We start from the raw sequence: 26275 nt of genomic DNA on the forward strand, positions 1-26275 counted from the left end.
TGGAATTGCTAGGTCACCTGGTTTTGATCAGGATTTCTATTTGATCAAATCATATAAGCAATCATAACTGAGCTTCTTCTATGGACCAGACCTGGCTAGATATGCCTGGAAAATGAAAGACAGAACTGGCCCTTAAGGAGCTTGCAGTATAGTAATAGGGACAGATACACACAAGTGTGGCCACTTAGATAGCAACACATGGGACATGGCTTACCATCTGCTAAAAAGGGAATGAATGAGGCAGCCAAGCAGTGCTTCATATTCAGAGAAGGGAGAAGCCCTAATGTCCAGAAGGCCTTCATGCAGGAAACAGGCCTTGAAGAGCACCTGGGAAGGTGGGTGGGAACTGGAGGGGAGAGCCAGGAAGGACATGTTAGGCAGGGGGAGGCAGGATAAGGCCAAACATGTTGAGAAGGCTAACAGAAGCCAGATGAGTTGGCCTGGCCTGAAAGTGTCTGAGAAGGGGAATAGCATGACATTTTGCTCTAGAACGTTTGGGGCTCAGGTCATTGAATATCAGGCTAAAGCACAGTGAACTGTGTCATCAGTCATTTTAGCCTCAAAACAACACTCCAAAAATCCAGACACAGCCATGGAATGCAAGAGCTCCTTAGAATTTCCAGTTGCAGAAAACTGAGCATGTCATTCCAACACTACTCTAGTGACATTTCATGTGATGTTTAATTGTATGTGTCAGCTTGGCTAGGTGATAGTGCCCAGTTGTGGGGTCAAACTTCAGTCCAGATGTTGTTAGGAAAGTTATATATGTGGTTAATGCTTAAATCAGTTGACCTTAAGTAAAGCATATGAGTGGGCCACATCTAATCAGTTAAAGGTCTTAAGAGCAAATCTTCCATCATGTGCGTGGGACTCAACCAATCAGTTGAAGTTCTTGAGAGCAAAAACCAAAGTTTCCCGAGAGAGGATTCTTTTAAGACTGCTGGAGCTTCCAGCCTGCTGCCTGGGTTTTGGACTTACCAGCTCCTACAACTGTGTAAGACGATTCCTTATAATAAACCTCTCAGTAGACAGATAGATACCTTACTGGTTCTGTTTCTCTAGAGAACCCTGACTAGTACATTTCAGTTCTGTTTTTCAGTGTCATGGTTAGGTGCTTAACTGCCACAAAAACCTCCTGTCACAGGACCAAGCAGTTACTGTTACTGCCTCATAAACATCCCCAATTTGTGACTTTGCACACCCTGCTCCCCTCCCTACAGTTCTGAAGGCTGCGAAAGCAGGATTTAGGCCAAAAGAGTTAAATGAGAACATCTTTGATGCTCGTGTTCTGTCCTCTGAGTCCTGGTCCACAGAACATGCTCCAAATGGACTGGCACCTTGTCAGGGTACCCACATAACACAAAGGAGACTGCATTTCACGCCTCTTGAATTCTTTACTAGCAGGACAAACCATCTCTGGACAAAAACAAATGTCTCCACTGCTTATAATCTACGTATCTTTTCCAGACTGAGCAAAGGAACTACCCTTGACTAAGCTGAGGTCTCTGACTCAGAGTCCCATAAAGACATTCAGATGGCCTCAGGCAGGAGAAAATATGTTGACCAATTCTTGCAGATCTTACAACACACTTGAGTTGCCAAGGCTCCACTCTGGCCTTTCACTGTGATTCACTGGGTTGTATGAGAATATAAAGAGGACCGCTCTTGGGGAGATACACCCGCTGAAAAGAAATGGAGAATTGCAGTGTGAATAATCTTAGCTCTTATTGGCTTTTGCACACGATTTTTTTCTTTGGCATCAGAAGATACAGCTTGCTGAAAGGGCTCAAGTTGGTTCCCAGGGTACAAATCTCTGATTTGATCTAGCTGGATCACGGAGAGAATAATTGCCTGAAGTTCCCAGGGTGGCCTGGCAGCCCGCAGCTAGAGGAAAATGTGTGTGGAAATGCAGGAACCTTCATGATTTCCGCTCCCCTGCTCCTAAAGTAGGAGCCCCGGTGGCGCAGTGGTAAATGATACGAATGCTAACCAAAAGGTCAGCAGTTCAAATCCACCAGCCACTCCTTAAAAACCCTTATGGGGCAGTTCTACTCTGTTCTCCAAGGTCACTATAGGTTGGAATTGACTCCACGTCAGTGGGTTTTTGCGTTTAGTTCCTAAAGTGAAGGTCCTGGGAAGGTTCTCAAAGTGAATGGTTTGCACTTGACTACTAACTGCAAGATTGGTGGTCGGAACTCACCCAGCAGCACTGTGGAAGAAAGTCCTGAATATCTGCTTTCGTAAAGGTTATATCCAAGAAAACCCTATGGAGCAGTTTTACTCTGCAACACATGGGGTCACCATGAGTCAGAACGGACTTCATGGCAATGGGTTTTGGTTCCTAAAGTATGAACCTTGGCAACAAAGGGGGCCAGCCAACCCAGTTTGCTGGGGCTTTCTAGTTTCAGCACTAAAAGCCTCATGTCCTAGGAAACTCTTCAGTTCCAGACAAACCTGAATGCTGGTCATCCTATAAACAGCAGCGATCCTGTGGAGCATTTTTCTCTAAATAAAGTTCGATTTTCTTAAAAAAAAAAAAAAAAAGACCAAACCCGTTGCTGCTAAGTCGATTCTTACTCATAGCAGCCCTATAGAGCTGCCTTATAGGGTTTCCACGGAGCAGCTGATGGGTGTTCGCACTGTCAACCTTTTTTTTTTTTTTTTTGTGGGGGTGGGTGTGGGGGTTAGCAGCCGTAGCTCTTAACCACTGTGCCAAAGTGCTGGTTAAAAGAGGAATTCTCAGAGGCATGTGCTGACAGCCTCTAGCCCAAATCCACAGACAACTCACCAGTCCAGGGGTGTGGCCAAGTGGAGCATAGCAAATGATCCTCTGTCAGCAGGGCTGGCAGCACTAGAGACATGTGCCCTGTGGGCCGCCTAGAGATGCCCACTGTGGTCAAGGAGGGAGAGTTGGGGAAGTTGGTTTCAGCTGCAGAGATGGATAAGCTTCCACAGTCTTTGATGAGGCAAGAGATGTTAAAGGCCTGTTTTACTTGCACATTTCAGAAGGAGCCAATGGTATACACCCAGTTAGGCTGACTCGCTGACCCATGGGTTGCAGGTTGGGTTATTGTAAGCCTTCAGAGGTCTTTGTGGTGCTGGGGTGGTTGAGTTTGTTCCCTTCTCCCACCTAGAAGAAAGAGAAGGCTCTGGAGAGTGCTTTGTTGCACCCTGCATGGTCAAAAGGAGACACCTCAGCTATGCAGTTTCTGTTGCTAAAAGTTCATTCTCCTCCCTAATACAAGGCATAAACAGAATACAAAACATTACCAAAAATGATGAAGAGGAACCCGATAACTGGGAGCTCCTAAAAATCAAACACCTATGCTCATCTAAAGACTTCACCAAAAGAGTAAAAAGACCACCTACAGACTGGGAAAGAAGTTTCAGCTATGACATCTCCGACCAATGCCTGATCTCTAAAATCTACATGATTCTGTCAAAACTCAACCACAAAAAGACAAACAACCCAATCAAGAAGTGGGCAAAGGAAATGAACACACACTTCACTAAAGAAGATATTCAGGCAGCTAACAGACACATGAGAAAACGTTCTCGATCCTTAGCCATTAGAGAAATGCAAATTAAAACTACGATGAGATTCCATCTCACTCCAACAAGGCTGGCATTAATCCAAAAAACACAACATAATAAATGTTGGAGAGGCTGTGGAGAGATTGGAACTCTTATACACTGCTGGTGAGAATGTAAAATGGTACAACCACTTTGGAAATCTGTCTGGCGTTATCTTAAACAGTTAGAAATAGAACTACCATACAACCCAGAAATCCCACTCCTCGGAATATACCCTAGAGAAACAAGAGCCTTCACACAAACAGATACATGCACACCCATGTTTATTGCAGCTCTGTTTACAATAGCAAAAAGCTGGAAGCAACCAAGGTGTCCATCAACGGATGAATGGGTAAATAAATGGTGGTATATTCACACAATGGAATACTACGCATCAATAAAGAACAGTGACGAATCTGTGAAACATTTCATAACATGCAGGAACCTGGAAGGCATCATGCTGAGCGAAATTAGTCAGAGGCAAAAGGACAAATATTGTATAAGACCACTATTATAAGATCTTGAGAAATAGTATAAACTGAGAAGAACACATACTTTTGTGGTTATGAGGGGGGAGAGAGGGAGGGTGGGAGAGGGTTTTTTACTGATTAATTAGTAGATAAGAACTGCTTTAGGTGAAGGGAAGGACAACACTCAATACATGGAAAGTCAGCCCAATTGGACTGGACCAAAAGCAAAGAAGTTTCCGGGATAAAATGAATGCTTCAAAGGTCAGCGGAGCAGGGGCGGGGGTCTGGGGAACATGGTTTGAGGGGACTTCTAAGTCAATTGGCAAAATAATTCTATTATGAAAACATTCTGCATCCCACTTTGAAATGTGGCGTCTGGGATCTTAAATGCTAACAAGCGGCCATCTAAGATGCATCAATTGGTCTCAACCCACCTGGAGCAAAGGAGAATGAAGAACACCAAGGTCACACGACAACTAAGAGCCCAAGAGACAGAAAGGGCCACATGAACCAGAGACCTACATCATCCTGAGACCAGAAGAACTAGTTGGTGCCCAGCCACAATCGATGACTGCCCTGACAGGGAGCACAATAGAGAACCCCTGAGGGAGCAGGAGATCAGTGGGATGCAGACCCCAAATTCTCATAAAAATACCATACTTAATGGTCTGACTGTGACTAGAGGAATCCCGACGGGCATGGTCCCCAAACCTTCTGTTGGCACAGGACAGGAACCATTCCCGAAGACAACTCATCAGACATGAAAGGGACTGGACAGTGGGTAGGAGAGAGATACTGAAGAAGAGTGAGCTAATTACATCAGGAAGACACTTGAGACTGTGTTGGCATCTCCTGTCTGGAGGAGGGATGGGAGGATAGAGAGAGTTGGAAGCTGGCAAAATTGTCACGAAAGGAGAGACTGGAAGGGCTGACTCATTAGGGGGAGAGCAAGTGGGAGTAAGGAGTAAGATGTATATAAACTTATATGTGACAGACTGACTTGATTTGTAAACGTTCACTTGAAGCTCAATAAAAGTTAATAATAATAATAAAAAAAGTTCATTCTCCTGTGTGCCTGCTCCTCTCCAGTAGATTTGAAGGATGCATTTTGCAGTCCTCTGAGATTCTTGCCCCAAGGACAAGGAAGTCATTTTTGTCCCCCAAATATGTGGGTGCTGCCCCTTTGGAAGCTGTTGCAGGTTGTGGCTTTGCACAACTGGTCTCTCCAGCCGCTATCTTTCTGAGATGCCAGAAGAAATACAATCAGAACACACTTTAGAAGTGAGGATGGTGAGACTTCATCTCGCTTACTTTGGGCATGTCATCAGGAAAGACCAACTGTTAGAAATGGACATCCGTTTGGTAAAGTAACAACAACAACAACGAAAACCCCAAACATGTTGCCATCGAGTTGATTCCAACTCATAGTGACCCTATAGATCAGAGTAGAACTGGCCCATTGGGTTTCCAAGGAGCAGCTAGTGGATTGGAACTGTCGACCTTTTGGTTAGCAGCTGAGCTCTTAACCACTGCAACATCAGGGTTCCTGGTAAAGTAAAGGGTCAGTGAAAATGAGGGACACTCTTAATGACATGGATTGACACATTAGCCACAACAATGGATTCAAGCATACCGTGATCATGAAGAAGGCGTATGTTTCACTCTGTGATTCATAAGGCGTCCATGAGTCGGAGCCGACTCAACAGCAACTAACAACAACAGCATTGTTCTATGGTGTTAGGCCGAATTGTATGAACCAGGTTTCATAGTCTGAGCACAGTGTTCCAGGGTTCGCCTCTCACCTCCACCACCCTCCCTGATATTGTGACAATGCACCTTTGACAATATCGTCGATTGTCCCACAGGGACATGTGGCTGAGCTCAGTGCAGACAGCTCTCAGACAATTGTGGGCATCTGTCCTCTACCGCCCATGCCAGCCAAGACTCACAATATGTTCTTCGTTACGACTAGACAGGGGGTCTGAATTACAAGGAAATAATTCAACTTGGCAGGTTAGGGTGAAATTGCCAACCAAAAGAACAATTTATGAGATCATCCAAACCTGGATATAAAATTAGTTCCATACATGATAACTCACCACAGACCACCTTGTTTAACTTTAATTTTTCCTAGTAATAGGATCTCCCTGCTATCATTTATGTTCCAGAAAATATAAAAACAATACAACCATCATGGTAGAAATTACTTTAAGTCTGAAACATAAAGGATTATAACAGTAGTCTGAGCTTTAAGCAAATTTTATATGTTATAAATGAACTCATTTGAAGAGTCTTAGCACGCTTATTAACCATTATTGTAATCCAGCAAGAAAAGTGGGGTTTTGGCCAAGATAGCTGAAACAGAACTTTCTGAAGCATTCTTGTTTCAAGCTCAAAGCTCTGGTCCATAAAACCAGGCTCACCTAGTGAACTGACATTGTTTCTGGGCTCCCATGAGAGAAAAAAAAAAAAAAAAAAGGCGTTTGAAGAAGACTGGGCAGTGCAAGTGATTTGCGACCAGCTGCTAACCTAAAGGTTGGTTGTTCAACCCACCCAGCTGCTCCATGGAAAAAAGGCCTAGTGAACTACTTCCATAAGGTTATAGCCAAGAAAACCATGAGGAGCAGTTCTACTCTCTAACACATGGGGTCGCCATGAGTCAGAGGCCAACTCTGTGGCAGCCAATAACAACAACAACTTGAGAAGAGTGTGTTTCAACTTTTGTCACTCCTTCCTGGCCCACCTAGCAAAATGTGGGATTCAAAGCAAATCAAGACCCCTGTACTTGAGAAGCTTACAATGGAGACTTTGAGGAAAAGTTAATACAGATGAAACAACATTAAGCAGTAGAAGAAAGCTAATTATGTTGCCATGGAGCTACAGCTTTTGCCAGCTGGAGGGTTTGGAGTAGGCTTCAGGGCTGAGCATACCTCACAGTGGATAGGGAAGCTGGGGTGAGCTGAATCAGTGGTGCTGAACAAAGCCACAACTACACTGTTACTGTGATCAAGTGTCATATCCTGTAACTAAAATTAGCCCTCAGTGTAAGAAAGAATGGAAACTTAGCTATCCGGGTCCACCAAGCTTTGGCATCTGGCCCTATCCCATGGAACTTGAATGAGAAAATGAGTGCCGTGTTCAGCCATCTGTATGAAAATGGCCCCTGCCTCAAGTGACTCTACTCGCTCATTTGGAGAGGTTTCCCTCTTCTCCTGTTGAACTTTCCAATCCTTCTGGGCCTCTACCCCATGCCTGAGACATTCACTCCTTGTATGCAAGGAGATAAAAAATAAGAAATATTTATTTAGAGAGGCAAAAGAAAATTCCAATCTTTTTGTTAGGAATTGTGGGAAAGACTCTGTGCAGCCGAGATGGAAGCTAATGGATAATTTAAGGCTTGCTTTTGCCAGTTTACCCCAGCAAATGGGTTTAAAGTTTAGGAAAAATATGAATGAAAACTGTTTCAATTATCCACAGCTGTGTAACAAACCAAAACCGGTTCTTTTATTATTTCACACAATTCTGTGGTTGTGCTCAGCTAGGTGATTCTTCTGCTCCATACGGTGTCAAATGGGGCTGCACTCATCTGAGGCTTTCTGGGGCTGGAGCACCCAAGATGGCCCACTCACATGTTTGGCAGGTGATACTAGCTGTCAGTGGGAGCTCAGCTGAGGCTGTTGACCAGTATGCCTACATGTGTCCTCTCCATGTGGCTTGGGCCTCTCACAGCATGGCAGCTGGGTTCTGAAAGTGAGTGTCAGGAGAGGGAGGGCCCAAATAGGGAGGAAGGAGGAGGCTAGACCCACCATCATTTCCACCATGTTCTATTGATTTAACAGTCACTGGGCCAACCCAGATTCAAGGGGAAGGGAAAAAAATTCCACTTCTCACTGGGGAGAGTGACAATTTACAGCCATCTTTAATCCACTACAAAAACCTAATTATAGCCTTTCCATATAAGACAACATATCCTAGTCTGTGCCTGAACAAGCCTTGTCCTCATAACTGTGGACCCTTACAGAGCCTTTGCCACAATTCCCCTCACCAGGCTGACTTCCAGTGAGTTTAACCCAATACTGTCTGCTTCATGGCTCTTCTCTTAACGTAGAAGCCGTATCCTCTGAAGGCATATAAAAGCAAGCAGAGCTAGGACCACAAGCCCACCAGAGCAAAGGATAACTCCTCACATTACCAAGGTGGGAAGGGGCTTCCAATTCTGAGCACTACCACAGGGCAACACCCACAGGCTGGTCATCCAACACACACTTGCAGCTGTTCCATCTTCAAATACAGCCAACACACTCCTCAGTCAGAAGTCACTGGGTAGAGTGCTGACCCAAGGGACAATCACTAGTTTGCAAGTTTACATGGGCATTGCCTCCTTCACAGCACTGACAGTGCCCAAGCCAGCACCATCTCTGGGTTTGAATGGATAGAAATTACTGACAGTAGTATCATTTATTCACTAAATATTCGGATACACATTGCTAATTGTCTTCTAGAAAAGTTGTGTCGACTTGCATTCCTTATATCTAGTGTATGAGTGCAAATTTGTACAGCTTTTCTAGAAGACAATATACTTAGGACTTGGCTCCACGAGCTGTCTAGCTCCTCATGAGTCCAACTCCCTTCCTTTCATTCTTTTCCTCCTCCTTCCTGAACAGGACTGTCAAAGGTCGTCCATGACCTCCTGATGCCCATTTTTATGGGCTCTTTTCCTATCTTTTCTTGCTTCACCTCACGGGGGCAACTGGCACATCTCTTCTAGAAACTCCTTCTTCTCTTGGCCATCCTTTTCTTATCACCTTGATTCTTTCTTAGAGTCCTTCATGACCTCCTTTTTGTCAGACTACCCCTTAAAAGTTGTTGCTTCCCAAGATTTTGTCTTTGGCCTTTTGCTCTTCTCTTATTCTACAGGATCTTTCTAGAGAATTTCATTAATTCAGATGTCTTTGATCACCACCCATGTGCATATTGCTCACAAAGACCTTCTTTCCAACTTAGATGTCTGTCCTGATCTTTGATACGACATCCTCAATTACCAACTGAAGATCTTTCTTTGGATGTCCTGTAGGAATGTTGACAAGCCCAGAACCAAATTCATTACTAATTTGCTCTTCTCCTGTATTCCTTATCTTAGTAATGAGCACTGCCACTCACCCAATTTCCCCAGCCAGGACACTGAAGCTGGTCTGGACGGCCACCCCACCCCTCGTCTCTACATCTGTTTGGTGATAGGCCCTATTGAATCTACCTTCTATATGCTTCTGACCTTTCCTATTCTCTCTCCTCACTGCGACTGCCCTCATCCAGATTCTTATCACCTCAACTTCATTGCAAATAATTTTTTATTCCCACTATGTGGAACTTTCTATAACTCTGCTACTCCTTCTCAGGATGGTTTACTAAAAAGCAATGTAAAAGGACCATTGTGTTGGTGGGACTACTTGAAACCAGACAGAACAGGAAGAATAAGCTGCCTTTTCCACACTGGCTATTTCCAGTCCACCCCTTTACCTCAAAGAAACTCACACTGACAAAAGCCATGCCCAGCTGACGCCTTGGTTTCCCTGATACCTGGGGCTGTTTGTGCTTTCCTAGGCCGCTGATGGGTTTCTTCTATCATCTTTCCCTGGTTCTCCGAGAAGTCCAAAGCAGGAGTTGCAGTATGAGGTGTGTGAGGAATGTGTAATCACTTTGTCAGAAATAATTCTCCAACCTGTGGGTCATTCTCACCAAACCAGTCTTGAGAGACATTGGAAGCTCAGAGATATTTGGCTTAGTGGAGAAAATATCTCAAAGATGATTGTGTTGCCTAGGTAGCCCACGGGAACTTCCTGCAGTTGCTTCCTGACCTGCGTCTGTGAGATAATACTTTCTTGGCAATCTTACCGTGATCCTCTATCCATGGGTGAGGCATGGATTGAACTCTCCCTCTTTCTCCACCTCAAGAGGATCTCTATAATATTTATGTATGAATTTTCCTAGTTTTAAAAGCAATGCATTTACAATGTAGAAAACTCAGGAAATACAGAGTAGTAAAAAGAATAAAAATTTCTTTCTTCTAAAGTTGGGGGGAAATGGAATGGGATGGTTGTCATTAGTGGAGATGGTGGTTGTGGAAAGGACGTTGACTCATACAAAAACCAAAAAACCCATGGCTGTCAAGTCGATTCCAACTCATAGCAACCCTGTAGGACAGAGTAAAACTGCCCCATAAGGTTTCCAAGGCTGTAAATCTTTACAGAAGCAGACTGCCACATGTTTCTCTCACAGAGCAGCTGGTGGGTTCAAACCATCAACCTTTCAGTTAGCAGCCGAGCACTTAACCATTGTGCCACCTGGGCTCCTTGTTGACTCAGAAAGCCCAAGATATCACAGGGATTTATCCCACAAAAGGAAACATGCAAATTGGATTCCTACAGCACCTTGCTTATAGGTTGGTTGGGCTGGCTCACCAAAAATTCAAGGTAGACATTCTTTTCAACATCAAAACCTGGTTAATTGACCCGAGTTTTCTCCGAATGCTTTTCTTAAGCACTGTGGGAGCAGGAGAAGCTGAAACCAATTCCTACTGAAGTTTGTCTATTTCTAATTTCTTGTATTTTCTTTATTTTGTTTCCATTTCATCTTCTCAATTGGACTGGAAATTCTTTCAGGGCAGAGACATTATTTTAGGCTTCGTTTGGTTCCACTCATGGTGACTAACTCAGGGATGGATACTCAACCCACATTTGCTGAATGATTGACGGATTAGACTTTAAGGTGGGAAGCAGGAAGACCGGATCTGTTCAGACAGCCATTTTCAGGTGAGTGGTCTCTTTGCCTCTTGAGACAGTGGCAGTAGCTGCAGGAAAACTGAATGCATGAGCAGTTGCTGAGCGTTACGTTGTGATGACTGTAGAAGCAACTCTAGTCCCAGGCAAAAAAAATTTGACCTTCTCTGACATCAGAGAGAACACCTTGGCTAGAGTCTCCTCAGAGTTCACATCCAGGCCTGGTCTTTGCCAAGGCTGGGAGCTTGATAATCATCTTGAATTGGTGAAGAGGGATCTGGTTCCTCCCCCTGCACTGAGAGAATGAGGAAGAACCAGTGGCCAAACATGTTTCTGGAAAATTACTGCTCATGCAGAAGACTTGGGGGTCAGGGGAGGACTTAAGAGTGAATGGAAGGTTTTGATTGCCTCATTCATGAAGCTAAGGAGATAGCATTTAAAGACTTACCTGCAGGGAACACTTAGTCTGTTCCAATCACAGATGCTTCTCCAGAACTTCCATTTCCTCATTTTTCTCTAAGGCAGCTGGGCTTCTTCACCCACTTGAGTTTTGAATCCAAATTTCTTATTCTTTTTATTGTCTACCTCCTCCCACCCACTCAAATAACCATGTCTCCTCCCTTCTTTGGCTCCCTTGAAAACTTTTGAGTAAAGTTTGAGAGAAAATTAGAACAAGATTTCCTCAGTTTCAGTAGTAATAATCAGAAAGTCCCTTACAGTAAGAATTAGCTCAGGATAACAAAAGCAGGGAAGTGGCCTTCCATCTTCTGGTTTCTCAGAAGTCACTGAGGGTGGATGGCCACTCTACCGTACAAATTTCTTATCATTAGTGCTGAAGGGTATCAGATTTTTCTAAATATACTAATTTGGGATCACTGGAAAATTTTTACTTCTTCTCCTAGGTAGTTTTATGACTCATTCAGGATAGCTTTGTAGTTCATCAGACCCTCCAAACTAAAGACTGAAACAATTAAAAATAAACAAAACACTGCAGCCTTTGCAAATCTGAGACCAATCTACGACATTTGGGAGAATGTTACTCAGTTATTTAAGCTTCACTGTTTACACTGAAAGTAAGAAAGAGCACATGATTATAATGAGCCTGTGTCCCTGGATAATGTGGGAAGAGTTGAAGCAGATACCTACTGAGTTGTCTACCAAAACAGTGATTCTTTGTTCTCTGATGACTACTCTACCCTGGTTCATAGGGGTGGGTTTGGGGCAACCATATTTATACAATGTGAGCCAGGAGTGAACACCTGGTCCAAGATGAACCAGTGAGGGGTTTCTTCCTAAGACTTTGGGAATGAAATTGAGAGACAGATTCAATGACACTGACATTCAGGGAAAGGGGAAATTATGAGAGAAGGAGAAAGACAACTTCCTTGTTTCTCCAGAGCCTTCCACTTCTGGGCTCTAATTCATTTTTGCATTTCTGCCCTTAGGTTTCCTGAAACACCCCTGTGGCTTTATTACAAATTTCCTATTGCTGGTTAGGATAGATTTTTATAACTTGCAACCAAAAGAATCTTAATTGATAGGAGTGGCATTTTGCTTTTAAGTAGCTGATAGAAAATTCACGACATATTAGAGACAAAATCTGAATTTAACAAAATTTTTTTTTTTTTTTACTGGTAATAGAGGTGCTAAACATAATACAAATGCATAGCTGTAAAGCTCTTAAGGGCCATCATTTTGGAATGACGTGGAAACTGAGGTACAGAAAGGCTAAATCGTTTGTCAAAGTCACATCTGTCTGTACCAGGTCTCTAGACTTTTAGCTCCTAGACCATTGCTCCTAGATCTAACATCCCTCACTTTGAGTTAAATATTGCATTTACTTCCACAACTTAAGCACTATTTTAAAAATAGACCATATTTACTTATATGTATTACGTATTTACTCCTATATAAATAACATATCTATTCCGGTAAACCAAGCAGCATATTATTATTCCCACTTTTGAGTGAAAAGCTGAATCTTTAAGATGTTAAAAGACTAACAAGGCCACACCTTAACAGAACCAGAAGTTTGTTCCCAGGTGGGAGCCTCCACCCAGTAGACCAGTCTTCTTGGTCCCTGCATCCAGGTCATCATTGATCCAGGTACACTGGTATATACATCATGGTGGGATTTCAGGGTCATTCATCTATTCAAAAAACATTTATTGAATACATACTGTATTAAAGAGGGCTCTGTTCTAGGGCCAGGAAATACAATAAATGCAGCGACTAGCTTACTGAGTGTTGGTGAGCTTAAAGAGTTTTAAATCTAGTATCTGTGGTTGTAGGTTGGGGGGTGCAGGTAGTGGATGTTTGGATGTGTGCGTTGGGGAGAGATAAGATTACTACTGGAGTGAAAATTCCTTGGAAGTACAGATGGTGGCTTGACAGTGTCACCGGATTATAGGATGGTGCCCAAAGCATAGCAGGGTGAGTGAGGGAATGAATACTTGACTGACTAAAGGAGACAGGCAGGTAAGCGCAGAATGCTCAATGACACATGCTCATTTCCATGTGTGTCTTTCTCATTAGTTAGAATGAGGGTCTTTATGGTGAAGTTGTTTATTTTTCTGAGTCCCTAGCACATTCTGATGTGTGCTGGGGATACAGTCAAGGGAATTTTTAGTTATGTTAACAGGTTAGAAAATAAGAGGAAATCTTTCCCAGTAAGGTACCTTTTAAACTAAGCGTTGGCAAGGTGAGATGGAGCCTACGTGGTGTCTGCCAGAAATAGACAGTTGAGTTTGACCGAGTCTAAGTAAGTCTCTGCTTTAAACTAGTTATTACAATGTCCTTCCTCATGAAGACATGCGTATGTGATTGTGGAAATACAGAAATGTATTTGAGGGTGGAGGCTGGAATTAAATCAGCTAATTTAGGGAAGGGATCTTAATGCAGAAATGGGAAGATAAGGGCACAATGGCAGGAATTTATGGATCCAGAATCTCCAGAAATAAGTGAGGGCTTTTTGGACTCCATGTTCCTGATTAAGAAATGCCACAGCTCCTTAGGGTACAATAATCTTATCAACAGTAATGCCATAGATAATCATGATTGCATATCTCTGTGTCACAAAAGCAGTGAGATTAAAAATTGATTTCTTCAACAGGATTTATCTATTCCTTTGATGGAGCATTTGTTTGCTCATTTATTCAATGTATCATTTATATATTTGTCAGGTGCCTATGGAAGATTCAAAGACAATACATGATTTTGACATTAACGCCTTATCATTTCTGTGTGCAAAACTGCTAGGCCCTCTATCATTCTTGGCCATAAAAGTACAAAGAAAACCTGGGTAATCACAGGGCTAACTCTACTTGCAGCAGGGATTTAATAACCACTCAATTTCTCTGCACCACATTTTCAGGGTCACTAAACAAAAAACCAAACCAGTTGCCACTGAGTCAGTTCCAACTCATGGTGACTCCATGTATGTCAGAGTAGAGCTGTGCTCCATAGGTTAGTTTCCTATGGTTGATTTTTTGGAAGTAGATTTTCCAGGCCTTTCTTCCAAGGTGCTTCTGGGTAGACTAAACCCATTGCTGTCTAGTTGATTCCGACTCATAGCAACTCTACAGGACAGAGTAGAACTGTCCCATAGGGTTTTTTATGGAGCGGCTGGTAGATTTGAACTGCCAACCTTTTGTTTAGCAGATAAGATCTTAACCACTGTGCCACCAGGGCTGCCTGGGTGGACTGGGAGTTCTGAAAACATACGTATAATAAGGCAAGTTCTTCATCCATCTATTTTTATTTTATGATGCAGGAAATTGGTTGACGCTGTCAAAAAGAAAGTCACTATTCAGAATGTTTGCTGGGGGAAGAGTGCTAGGACGACTTCTCAGAGAGTTCACCTCCGGAAAGGGTAGAGATACCCTTGTCTCAGGTTGATCCATGGTGTCTCACCATTGATCTTTGGCAGGTTGCGCTGAAAAGGGATGGTCGGAGTTCCAAAGTGCAATTTTATATTTCCAATTAAAGTGTAAAAACAAACCTTTTCCATAAAACACATTGGCCTCGGCACTGGGAACTGACTACAAAGCCCGAAGCTGATTGAGAAAAGCTGAAAGCAGACACTGTAATTGATAAAGGAGATAAGTCAATCCATGTCCTTTAAAGAATAATGAGTTCCATTTTTCATCAAAAAGATCTGCTTGTGCCGAAGAAACATTCTTTCAATAAATCTACTTAATGGTTTCCCCTCTAATGATATATATATAACCTTTAGCTTTAGATCCTAGCATCCCAGCAGGTCCCTGCAAGGGACTGCAGGCCACCCATCATTTGCATTGCTAATTAACCCAAAGAAAACCCAAAGGTTTCTCAGGAGGGCTGCTGTTCCAGGAAAATATTTGAAGGCCGTCCTGGTTCTTCTAGTAGGTAAATATCCTATCATTAAACTTGAGAGGCTATGCAAATTTACACCCCTCCATTCTCCCCGCCCTCACCACCACTACTCTGGGGTGTTCAGGGAAGTATCAGCTCTGAGAAGGACTCTAGTCAGACAGTTCCAGTGTTAAATGCTTCAGATACTTGGGTCATGAGAACTGATTAGCTTTGTTTGTTTCCTGAGCTCATCGCCCTCCCACAGACATGTCAGCCTTGGTGTTGTTGGGGACCATCGGCGGCAGGAGGTAGTCTGTGTTTATTGCATTTGGTAAACTGCAGATCCACTTTAATGATCCTGCCCGAAGTAGTGTGGTCAACGAGCCCATTCCCCACCCCATCCTGAGCTGCCTAAGCCTCAGGTGTCGAAAAAAGGGCCTGTCCCCTTCTAAAAGAATGATTTAGGGTCCTCTGCCTCTTGTATTAGGAAAGACTATTTTTCAGCTCAGTCACCTTTGTGAACCCCAACTTCACAAATGTGTTTTTCTTTCCACAGGACCCAGCTTTATGTAACAAAGCCTATTTCCTTCAAGGGCACCCAGCCCTCCCCATACTGCTGGACTTCCCCACATGGGAATCATTAAAAACAACCCCAGAGTTATTTCCTTATGTTGCTGTTTGTTTATTCTCCAGTCGCGTGTGAGTCAGCCAGATCATGATTTGTGGTGGTTTTGCTTGTGAAATCTTTCGTAATTGTATTCCTATTGTCATGTTGGGTCGAGCAGTTAGACTATATAGTGTTTTCTCATTGCACAATGTTTGCAAATCAATAAAGAGAAAGGCTTAACAATGAGATGACGTTTGCTGGTCGGGAACCCGGCCCAGGAGTCACCCATGAGGTGGCTCTGCAGTTTCGCAGATACAGCCAGTGGCACAAGGAGCCTGTATACTCTTTAATCCCACTGCTTGGCAGGGTGACTAGGCGGGTGGTGGCTTTTCTGACGGGTTTCACTGGGGTGATACTGAAAAGATGAGAGCGAGGGAATGAAAGAACAACAATAACAACACTTCACACATCAACTGACCAAATTTTTACTGCATTTGCTACACGCTGGATTCCAACATGCTGATCCGGAGCGTGGCTGGCTATAAGCTGGCGAGACTTCTTTTCCGGCCCTTCCAACAGGCTTTCTCTTCCCCGCCATGTACGTTATTTATTTTGATCCTATTCACTGTCCCAAGTCCAAAGACAGTTCTTAGGAACTTTCTGGATGCAAACAGTGAGTGGCTACAACACACGGATGAGAGTGGGTACAGTTTACACAACAGAACGTGGAATCCAGGGAAATGGTTTTTGGAGGCAAGACGCCTCCTTAGTTGCAAATAGTATCGTGGAGCTCAGAACCCAGAACTGTCTGTATTTTATAATTCCTGGAGTATAACGAAACTAGTTGTTCCTAATACATTTTGTCTTTTTAATCAAATACCTGACCTGATTTAAAACATTGTTGCTTGCATACATCTTTGAGTAGTGTGCCTTAAAGTTATTTGTATTGACATAGGATGAAGATTACAAATATCTGCATAAGAAGAGAAACTGCATGGCTCTATATGAAGACAACAACCATCACATTCCACAGCACGTCACTGGTAAATGTCCAAAAGCGTCAAGCATTACTGAAAATGAGAGAGCACGAATATAAGTGAACACAAACTCCACGGCAAAACAATCATAACGACAGAACCAAGGCCAACTTCTCTATTAATCCTTTTAAAATTTTACCTCTGTTTCTAGCACTTCGAATTAATTGTTATTTTAAGCTCCAGTAGCAGGATCGGATTTCTGCTGCCTCTGGGCAAATGAGTTATGATCTGATATCAAGTTCCAAGGGAAATGCTCAAAGTTTTATTTTCCCCCAGTTGAATAAACAGTACCATGTATATTATCTCTTGCGTTAGAATGGTGTTGTCTTCACATGAGACTCAAATAATGGTATTAGTCATTCATTTCCTTGAACACAGACACCCTCATGCGTGCTGACAGGTTTATAAGGATGCGGTGGCAGCTGTGGGTGCTGGGAGCTGCTAGATGCCCGACTTTGATTTCTTGCAGTCCTGAGCGATGGAGCCCAGGCGTGCCTGGTTATTGTCTGCTTTCTCTCCCAGATGCTTGGCTTGTCTGAAAGATTAATACATTAACAAGAGCTGAAGGTCCAGGGTTGCACATCTTCAGACATGTTTATTAGCAGATGGCACATAGGATTCAAAGGTCACCACAAAACTGACATTTTAAAGTGAAACAACAATATTTATGTTCAGATAGTCTACTGATGAGATCATGTGGAAATGGTTTTGATTAAATTAACTTATAAATGGTTGCCAATCCATAGAAAACCTAAAATGCCATGTCTGTTTACCAAATGTTTTCTTCTCACGATCTCACCTTTTAAATATTAATGACCAAATGCTGATTTGTTTTTTTGGTATGCTTATGTAACTGTAGGAGTCATATAATTGGGTTTTACTTCCTGGGTTATCTTTTCTTTTTTTAATTCTAAAAATGTCTCCTGTGTGTGTTCTGAAATCTCACCTGCTATGATTACTGCCTTAAGAGTTTGGATTCCACTATGTAGTTATAATTGCTTTAAATTTCTTTACTATAGATTGAGTCCCTGGAGACACCCAGAATTCAGTCTCTTATATAAGACCTTATGTCTAAATCTCATAAAACAATATGAGCTGGCTTTCAGAAATAATTATTATAGCTGTATTTTTACCTTTGCGGCCATTCTGCGGCAGAGTGTGTTTGTGTTTCATATTAACAGTGGAAAAGCAGAATGCAGTCAAGGAGAGAGAAGGGCCTCTCAACTTCTTTTGCTTTTCTCCCTGTGGTGCTCACAGCTTAGCATGAATGTGACTGAAAACGTTTACCTCAGAAAATGGTTTAGCCAGAGAATACTCAACAGTATGAAGTGAAAAACAATCTTTTTAAAGTTTTGCAAGTCTCTGCAGTTAATAAAGCTAACATAAATGTTTCCAATAAAGGCATTAAAATGAAGAAAAACATATCAGTAGATTAAAACTTTCACAGACATATTGTTGTTGTTGCTAGTTGTTGTCAAGTCGATTCTGACTCAAGGTGACCCCACTTGTGCAGAGTAGAACCGTTCCAAAGGGTTTTCAAGGCTGTGACTTTTCGGAAGCAGATGGCCAGGCCTGTCTTCCAGGGTCCCTCTCTGTGGGTTTGAACTGCCAACCTTTCAGCTAGAGGTTGAGTACTTAACTTTTTGTGCCACCCAGGGACTCCACAGACATAGTATAGGAGATGAATTTGACCATATATACTGCTTTCCATTTATTTACATTTAATTTTATGATCAATAATTTTGTAAGCTATAGATATATATATTATTGTCTTGCTTTTTTTTTTACCTTATTATTATCTTTGTCTTGTCTTTTGTACAATTACAAAATTACAAATGTAAGAATGACAGAATATTTACTCACTTTTCAAGAGAACCTTTTTCAATATTCATTGCCCCTTCCATTGGATCCAATCCTTGTTCAGAAAATTGTTTCAAGGCACTTAAGGCTGCCTAAAAACGGAAAGAAAAAAAAAAAAAAAAAAGACAAACAAGGAGATCCATTCACTGACTTTAATGTTATAAGCAAGTGATTGTAAAAGAAAGGTGAGATATACAGCAAAGGCTATCATTTTCATTAGGCTGAATAAATTTTTTGTTGTTGTTGTTTAGTTTAGCAAAATTAGATTTGAAAGTCTGCATTATCATGGAGCAACGAACATACATTACCAGAGCTGTGAGGGTTTTATTTTTAGAACGGGGAGTGAGTCATCCACAAGTCTCATCCCTTCTCAGCAATTTTGCAAAATCATGTGCTTTATCTGCAAACGTAGGAACACCAAGTGTAATCCTATAAAACTTCGAGGATGGCTCTGGATAATTTTCATCACATTACTGAAACTATACATTTTTTTCCTTCAGATGTAAGCATTTCAACTTCAATGCTTTTTCCAAAGTTAGCATAACTGTTCATTTTTACAGAAATTTAGCCCAACCAAGTCACAGAATGTTAGCAAAGGAATGAACAGCAGATACGTGTGCATACTGAGGGGATGGTATGATGGTATCACGTGTGCAGAGAGAACATTCGTGCTCCTCAGGGCTCAGGGGAGGCCACTTGGCCACAGCAGATCTCTGTGAGGTGTTGATGTGCCCGGGGTGTGTGGGAGGCTGACGGGTGTCGACAGGCTGGTGGAGCCTCGCTGGATAGCTGGGAGGCACCAAAAATGCGATGCTGATAAGATCTACATAACTTGACACTCTTGTGCATGTTCCAAATTGTTATTTCTTTGAATAAGAATTCGGTTGGTCTTCCCCTCCCCCGTGCAGCACTACTTCTAAACTTGATTAGAAGGGTTTTGTTGAGTCTGAGGTAGGTGTGAGCGGGCTGGGCGGTTTTAAACTAGGAGAACCCTGCTGGTTCACACGTTGGTCATCTGTACCTTCTCAGTTGCCTTTGAAAAACAGCTCACTCTTGCAGTTTTCCAAACTTTTATCTGCCAAGGACCCCTTTGGGGTAGCTAAGTAGATGCATGATCCCTTTAAAATTTCTTTACTAATACTTTTTTCTCCCTTCTCTCCTGGTGTTTATTATCATTAATTACAACTCCTACCCTGGTGGCGTAGTGGTTAAGTGCTACAGCTACTAACCAAAAGGATGGCAGTTCGAAACCACCAGCTGCTCCTTGGAAACCCCGGGAGTTCTACTCTGTCCTATAGGGTCACTATGAGGCGGAATCCACTAGATCGGGACGGGTTGGGTTACGGGTTTATATCCAACCACAAATAAACTTGTCCTTTTTTCTTTAAAATAATCCTTCCGCTCGGATCTGTATACTGATTGCCTTAGTGCAGATGCGCTAATCCGAGCGCCCACGGGTGTCTGCGGCCCTGGCCTGGGCACCCTGGGGCGGGAAGGAGGCCCCTACTCAGAGTTTCCGTTTTCATCATTAGCTCTTTGAACCCCGAGTCCCGCAGGGACAGGTCTTGTTCCCGGGCCGACTACCCCAGATTCTGCCCATGTTCATACACTACAGCGAGGATACTGCTGTTTGCAAAAATCCTGTAAAAAGAAGGTCTGGGTGGGCTGTGTTGGTGACTAATCTCGCCTCAGCGGGGTTGGAGTGTGGCTATCTCTCTGGGGGCGCATCTGAGTTTTCCTGTTTAAGAATCACAATATCACACAGTCTCTTTCTATTAAAGTTTCCTTTGATTATCTTTTTATTATGAAAATCGTTTTCCATTACAGAAAAATCAGAAGCAAAAAGAGTGTGAAAATATCCACCATCCTGCCCACTATTGAAAACCTGGTGCGCATGCGTCCATACCTCAGTCTATCCCCTCTCCTCCTAGATATAAAGCACACTTTAACCTGGATCATGTCTTGATGTTGCCCTTTTGTAACCTGCCTGTGAGCAGCTTTCTCTACCAATAGAAACACTTCAGTAACACCATTTCTCAGGACTGCCCGGTATCCCCTTCACCTTTCTGGCCCTCCTATATTTAACTTATTTAACCTACCCTTTTTTTTTTTTTGGGTGGAGGCTTGATGGTGCAGTGGTTAAAAGCTTACAGCTGCTAACCAAAAGGTCAGGAGTTCAAATCCACCAGCCTCTCCTTGGAAACCCTATGTGGCAGTTCTACTCTGTCTTATAGGGTCACTGTGAGTCAAAATTGACTTGAAGGCAATGGGTTTGGTTTTTTTGTTTTGTTTTATTTTGAGTATTTAGGTCATTTCCAATTTCAAGCTGTTGTAACACTGCACCAAGCTTCCTGATAGTTAAATCTTGGTATATGCTCTTGATAGTTTCCTATGATAAATTCCCAGAAATGAAACTTCTGGGCCAGAAGACGTGCACACTTTTAAAAATTTTGGTCTGACCTTTCCGTCTGCCTCCAGAGAGGTTATGCCTTCAGCCTGCAGCATGAAGTGTGTCCATTTCTCTAGGTGCTTTTGGAATTACCTTTCCAAACCACTTTGCCGGTCATACTGATAAACCCATTGTGTCATTTTACAACCCCACCTGATTTTTAATTTGTCCATCCTGATCATTTACCTCATTCGCTAGACTCTGAGTGAAGTTTGGCTGCTTTCGAAAACCAAATTCACCCTCAAAAGACCCAGATTTGGACAATTCCAAAAACCAAAATGGAAATAACAAGGTATTAACTTGACTATTGTTTAGATATAATTAGGTGGTCACTTGAGTTCCTTTCAGATCCTGAAATCCTGAGTGACTAGGCAGACTCTCAAGGTGACTACCCTGGAAGCAGTCATGTGGGTGTGTACATTCTTGTGTGCTTTCTGAATCAACTCTAGTTTTGCTCCTCATCTATGCACGTGGGAGCTAAGAGCCAGGCCCACTCACTTCTAGACTGGAGATCAGACTATCCCTGACCCTCTTTCCAGATATCTCTGACTTCATGGGTGCGCTAATGTATATAGAGTTCTTTGTAGAGACAATTTTGGGTAAATAAGCAGCTATTTTGTTCTGACCTGTTAATATGTGAATTATTGGCAGGAATGCTGACTTTTAGCTATTTCTTCCCAAAGGAAGAAGTACAGAAGGCTATTACAGAAGGCTCTTCAGTACCAGAAGATTTACATTTGCAACGTGACGTTGCTGAATGAAGCTCCGGAGAATGCCAGGGCTTCTACGTCCAAACAGGGTCAAAAGTATAACCAAAAACAAGTTTTTAAATACTTACTCAAAATCATTTATAGGCTAATCGTAGCCCATTTTATTAGCTGCCTTTGGAATGCTTGATTCTTTCTGGCGTGCAGGCGCCTGAATGCCAGGAGCCAGTGGTTATGCGATGTGGAGACATTACCTGTTTCACCAAGCACCTAGTGACACCAGCTCTCTTCCACTCAATGGTGTTAAGTGCACATAGAAGGGGAAGGCCAGGTCCCAGGGAACATGTTGTTTTAGCTCTTAGAAAACCTCTTGGATGATTTTATCGACATGTCAGGTCCTCAGTGTACTGTCCCAATGATTGTCATCCCTCAAAGAACTTCCTACGGGTGGAATGGCAGAGTGCTCTTCCTTTTGATGCCACAAACGATTTTCAGAATTCTTCTGTTGCTGCTTCCCTCCAAAAGTATGCTTAAATGCTTCCAAGTAACATTCCCTTATCTACCAGATGAGACAATTCAACCCATATCTTACTGAAAACCCTGAATATAATAGCTTAGAAGTATGAGAGGACTTCTAATTTATAAAAGGCAATGAAGACAACTCCACCTCAGTAAACAGTAATAGTCAACGTTGGATGAGCATCAGTCTGTGACAGTCGTGGCACCAGGCCCTTGTGATCACAGCCCTGCAAGGTGGGTCCTACTCATAAGGAAACAGAGGCCCAGAGAAGTCAGTAGCCTACTCAAGGCCACAGAGCGAGTAAGTGGCAGAGCCGAGATTTGAACCCAGCCCACAGGTACTTCTTTTAAACTTGAAAACTGCTTACATGCAGCCTACCCAATTTCACCTTAGCATCTTCTAATATCATTATTTTAAAATCATATTATTCCACACTCATTCTATTAACTATTTCCCACAATAATGGCTTGAGGTAAACTCTTAAAGTTCTCTCCATTTTCTAGAAAAGCACAGTGAAGCTGGGAGGGATTTATTACGGGGACCACACAGTCAGCTTCCAGCCTCCAGCTTGTTCAGCTCTTCTGTAACACTTGCAGTTCTGACTGGACAGTCATCGTTCGTCCAGTGGAATGACCACAGATGAGATGACTTGATTCTTCATTTCTTAACAGTTTGAGGGCAAGGAGCCTTGGTCACTTCATTTGCCTCTCCGCTCTACTTTTCTAAAAAGAGTTTTTCACTGTTTACCTTCCTGCTGGCAAGAGGGAGAGACAAGTCTTCTGGATTTTTGGGGGATGGTGAGATGCAAGCCCCTATAGTGAGGGCAACATTGACATTGCCAAGATGAAATGGACAGAAAAAGGGGGAAGGGTTTGACTGGTTTATAGACAGCAATGAGCTGAATGGGTTTAAGAAAGCAGACATGGGCTGAGGCCTGCTGACCAAGGGCCTCCTCTTATACATACTCAAGACCACCACACAGACTATCATCCTGAGATACTCTGCAAACCGTAAGCAGAAATTATCCTTTTAATTAAATAACAGATTGGCTCATAAAATCAAGAATATCACTTAGAATAATGAGCTCCTTTAAAAACTCACCTGCGTGAGACCAAATGGCCAAAAATTACTCTAAAGCGAAGATGAGAAGGTAAGGCGGCAGGGAAACTAGAGTACCGGAAATAGTACAACCAGAAGGAAATGAATGAGAATGATGACACATTGTGGAAAACGTAACCAATATCACTGAATAATCTGTGTAGAAATTGTTAAGTGGGAACCTTATTCACTATGTAAACTTTCACCTTAAACGCAATAAGATATTAGAGAAAAAAAAAAAAAAAGAACTGCTGCAGAACTGCTTCCTCCTTCACATGCCATGACTTTAGCTGAGGAATCAGAGCCTCTACTCCCACGCCCGCCACCCGTTCGTTACCCACTACTTGCCCAGAAAGGACAATTAACAGATTAAGAAATTTCACGGAAGATGAGTCTGCTTCACTTCTCTATGGGGAAATGCCCACAATAATAGGATTATACAGCAATACCCAAAGAACCACATTACATTTAAAAACCAGTTGCCATCAAGTTGATTCTGACTCCTGGCAACCCCATGTGTGTCAGGGTAGAACTGTTTTCCACAGGGTTTTCAAGGCTGTGACCTTTTGGAAGTAGATCCCCAGGCCTTTCTTCCAAGGCATCTCTGGGTAGACCTGAGCTACCAACCTCTCCATAAGCAGTTGAGGGCATTAACTCTTTGTACCACCCAAGGGCTCCACATTACATTTAGCAAGGCCCAATTACATACTGAGGTAAATGAGCAAAATAAGCCTCTGCTATCAGATCAATCACTGGACAGAACAACATATAATGGAGTGGCTTTGTGAGTAAATATTAAAATTTAACAGTCCAAAAAAATATATGTATTTTTTTGTACTTTAGATGAAGGTTTACAGAGCAAGTTAGTTTCTCATTAAATAATCAATACGCATATTGTTTTGTGACATTGGTTGCCAACCCCACGACATGTAAACACTCTACCCCTCTAGACACAAGGTTCCCTGTTACCAGCTTTCCTGCCCCCTCCTGCCCACGAGTCCTTGCCCCTGGGCTGGTGTGCCCATTTATTCACCTTTTGTCTAATGGGCCTATCTAATCTTTGACTGAAGGGTGAACCTCAGAGTGACTTCAGTAGTGAGTTAAAGTGGTGTCCAGGGGCCATACTCTCGAGGTTTCTCCAGTCTCTGTCAGACCAGTAAGTCTGGTCTTTTTTTTCCACAAAAATATTTTACTACACATCTACAAACCTGGCCAGAAGATGGTAAAATCAACAAAATCTTTACGTTTAAGTTACTTGACCTGAAGACACCGTTACTTGCTAGGGGCCAGTAGCTTAAAAAAATTCAAAATGAATTATAAATACCCCATGTAATATTAAATATTGTTTGGAGTCAGGAAAATCAAATAGTCTTCAACTGGGGCGGGGGAGGGGGGAGGACACAACTGAAGCTCAATTAAGAAGCAAGCTCTGACTTGTCTATTTACCAAGGGAATCAACGCCCGACAAGCTGTTCAGCCCCCACTGCCTGCAGTTCATCCTTTCAGCAAGGACAATTTGCTGCGTGATAAATGTAAACTAATCTTGGGGAGTCGTGGGAAGGAGGTAGAGTGGGGTTCCTTAATAAGGAACATCCTGAGTGATACTTGAACCCTAGTTGTGTAACTTCCCACACACTGTGGATTAGAGAATTTCAAAGATACACTAACATAAGTGCCCAGAACCCTCCATAAGTCTTTGGCCATAAACAAATAGATGACTAAATGATTTCATTTCCAAGGTCAAAAAATGTTTTCCTAGCAAATCAAAACAAACTCACTCAGCATCCATTTGCATGTTACCGCAGCCTACCAAATGGAATCTTAAACTTTAGCTTTATGACAGTTTATGTGTTCTGGAATTAAAAAAAAAAAAAAGTATATCCAAGGCAATAAATGTAGCTTTCAAAAAAGCAAGGAGAAAAATTAAAGCAATATTTTAAAGAAGTGGATGGCATTTCCTTTTCTTATTCCTGTCTCTTTAACTCAATCCTTGTATCCATTTGTGCATGTGCGTGTGTGTGTGTGACTGGGAGAGAGAGAAAGTGGTGTATTTCCCTTAGAGGAGAGCATCTGCATAGATACACGGAAATATTTTTGTCCCCAAAAGATTTTACAACTGTTTTGTGAGTAAAGCCCCACAGGTTCTAGAACAGATGTCGCTACCATTTCATGTATCACTTGTTTTGTGTGTAGTTATAGCAATGCTGGAAACATGATGCCAATAAGATACTTACCAGGCCTATTTGCTGGTCTTCACGGGCATGTGTGCGTGAGTGCGTGTGTGTGTGTGTATGTACAAGCACAGAGCAGAGGTGAGTCTCTCTAGTCATTTCTGTAATTTCTAACTTTCCTCTTGTCAATTGGCAATTAGCAAATAGTGTTGAAACCAGTGACTATTCTTCCTGCTTCCTTCTTCAGGGATTAAATCGTTTGTAATGACAGTTAGGTCATTCTTTGGGAGACAACAACAAGTCTTCATTAGCAAGATGTGAATTTTCAACTCACTCTTTTATGACACACAGTTCTTAGTGAAATCTTTGAACATAATGCCCAATGGATCCTTTTACTTCCTTTTTTTCCATTTCACACTTATCTCCCCTCCCCCGACTTCATATCCTGATTCCAGAAATACACAGACTGTTCCCATTAAAGTCAATGGTAACCATACATGTCTAAATGTGGACTTCATTTTTGGAGTAGCGTTCAAGGTTTGTTTAGTTACGCCTTTTCTCCCTGAAGTGCTTGCCCATGTTGAACTCTTCCTGGGAGCAGATATAAAGGGTAGATTCATGTTAGAATGCACGCAGTTGCCGTATATGCAGTTAATGAAATCAGTCTCCTTTAAT

At 42.4% G+C, this 26275-nt stretch overlaps 1 protein-coding gene across 26 annotated transcripts in view; it reads right to left on the reverse strand.

The window, feature by feature from the left end:
* Window positions 1-6587: 6587 nt before the first annotated feature.
* Window positions 6588-26275, reverse strand: part of STAU2 (staufen double-stranded RNA binding protein 2) — a 362398-nt gene continuing 342710 nt past the window's right edge. For 5 of the 26 annotated variants that reach the window (XM_023545806.2, XM_023545803.2, XM_064267839.1 and 2 more), the window contains 2 exons: window positions 18659-18747; window positions 16076-17330 (listed from right to left, as the gene is read on the reverse strand). In XM_023545806.2, coding sequence (XP_023401574.1) covers window positions 17237-17330; window positions 18659-18747 — 183 coding nt within the window. In that variant the 3' untranslated portion in view covers window positions 16076-17236. Of the gene's footprint in view, window positions 17331-18658; window positions 18748-26275 lie in introns of all 26 variants that reach the window. The other 21 variants (XM_064267827.1, XM_064267829.1, XM_064267825.1 and 18 more) reach the window with 8 other exon arrangements.

This window comes from Loxodonta africana, chromosome 14, assembly GCF_030014295.1.
Source record: "Loxodonta africana isolate mLoxAfr1 chromosome 14, mLoxAfr1.hap2, whole genome shotgun sequence".
NCBI lineage: Eukaryota > Metazoa > Chordata > Mammalia > Proboscidea > Elephantidae > Loxodonta > Loxodonta africana.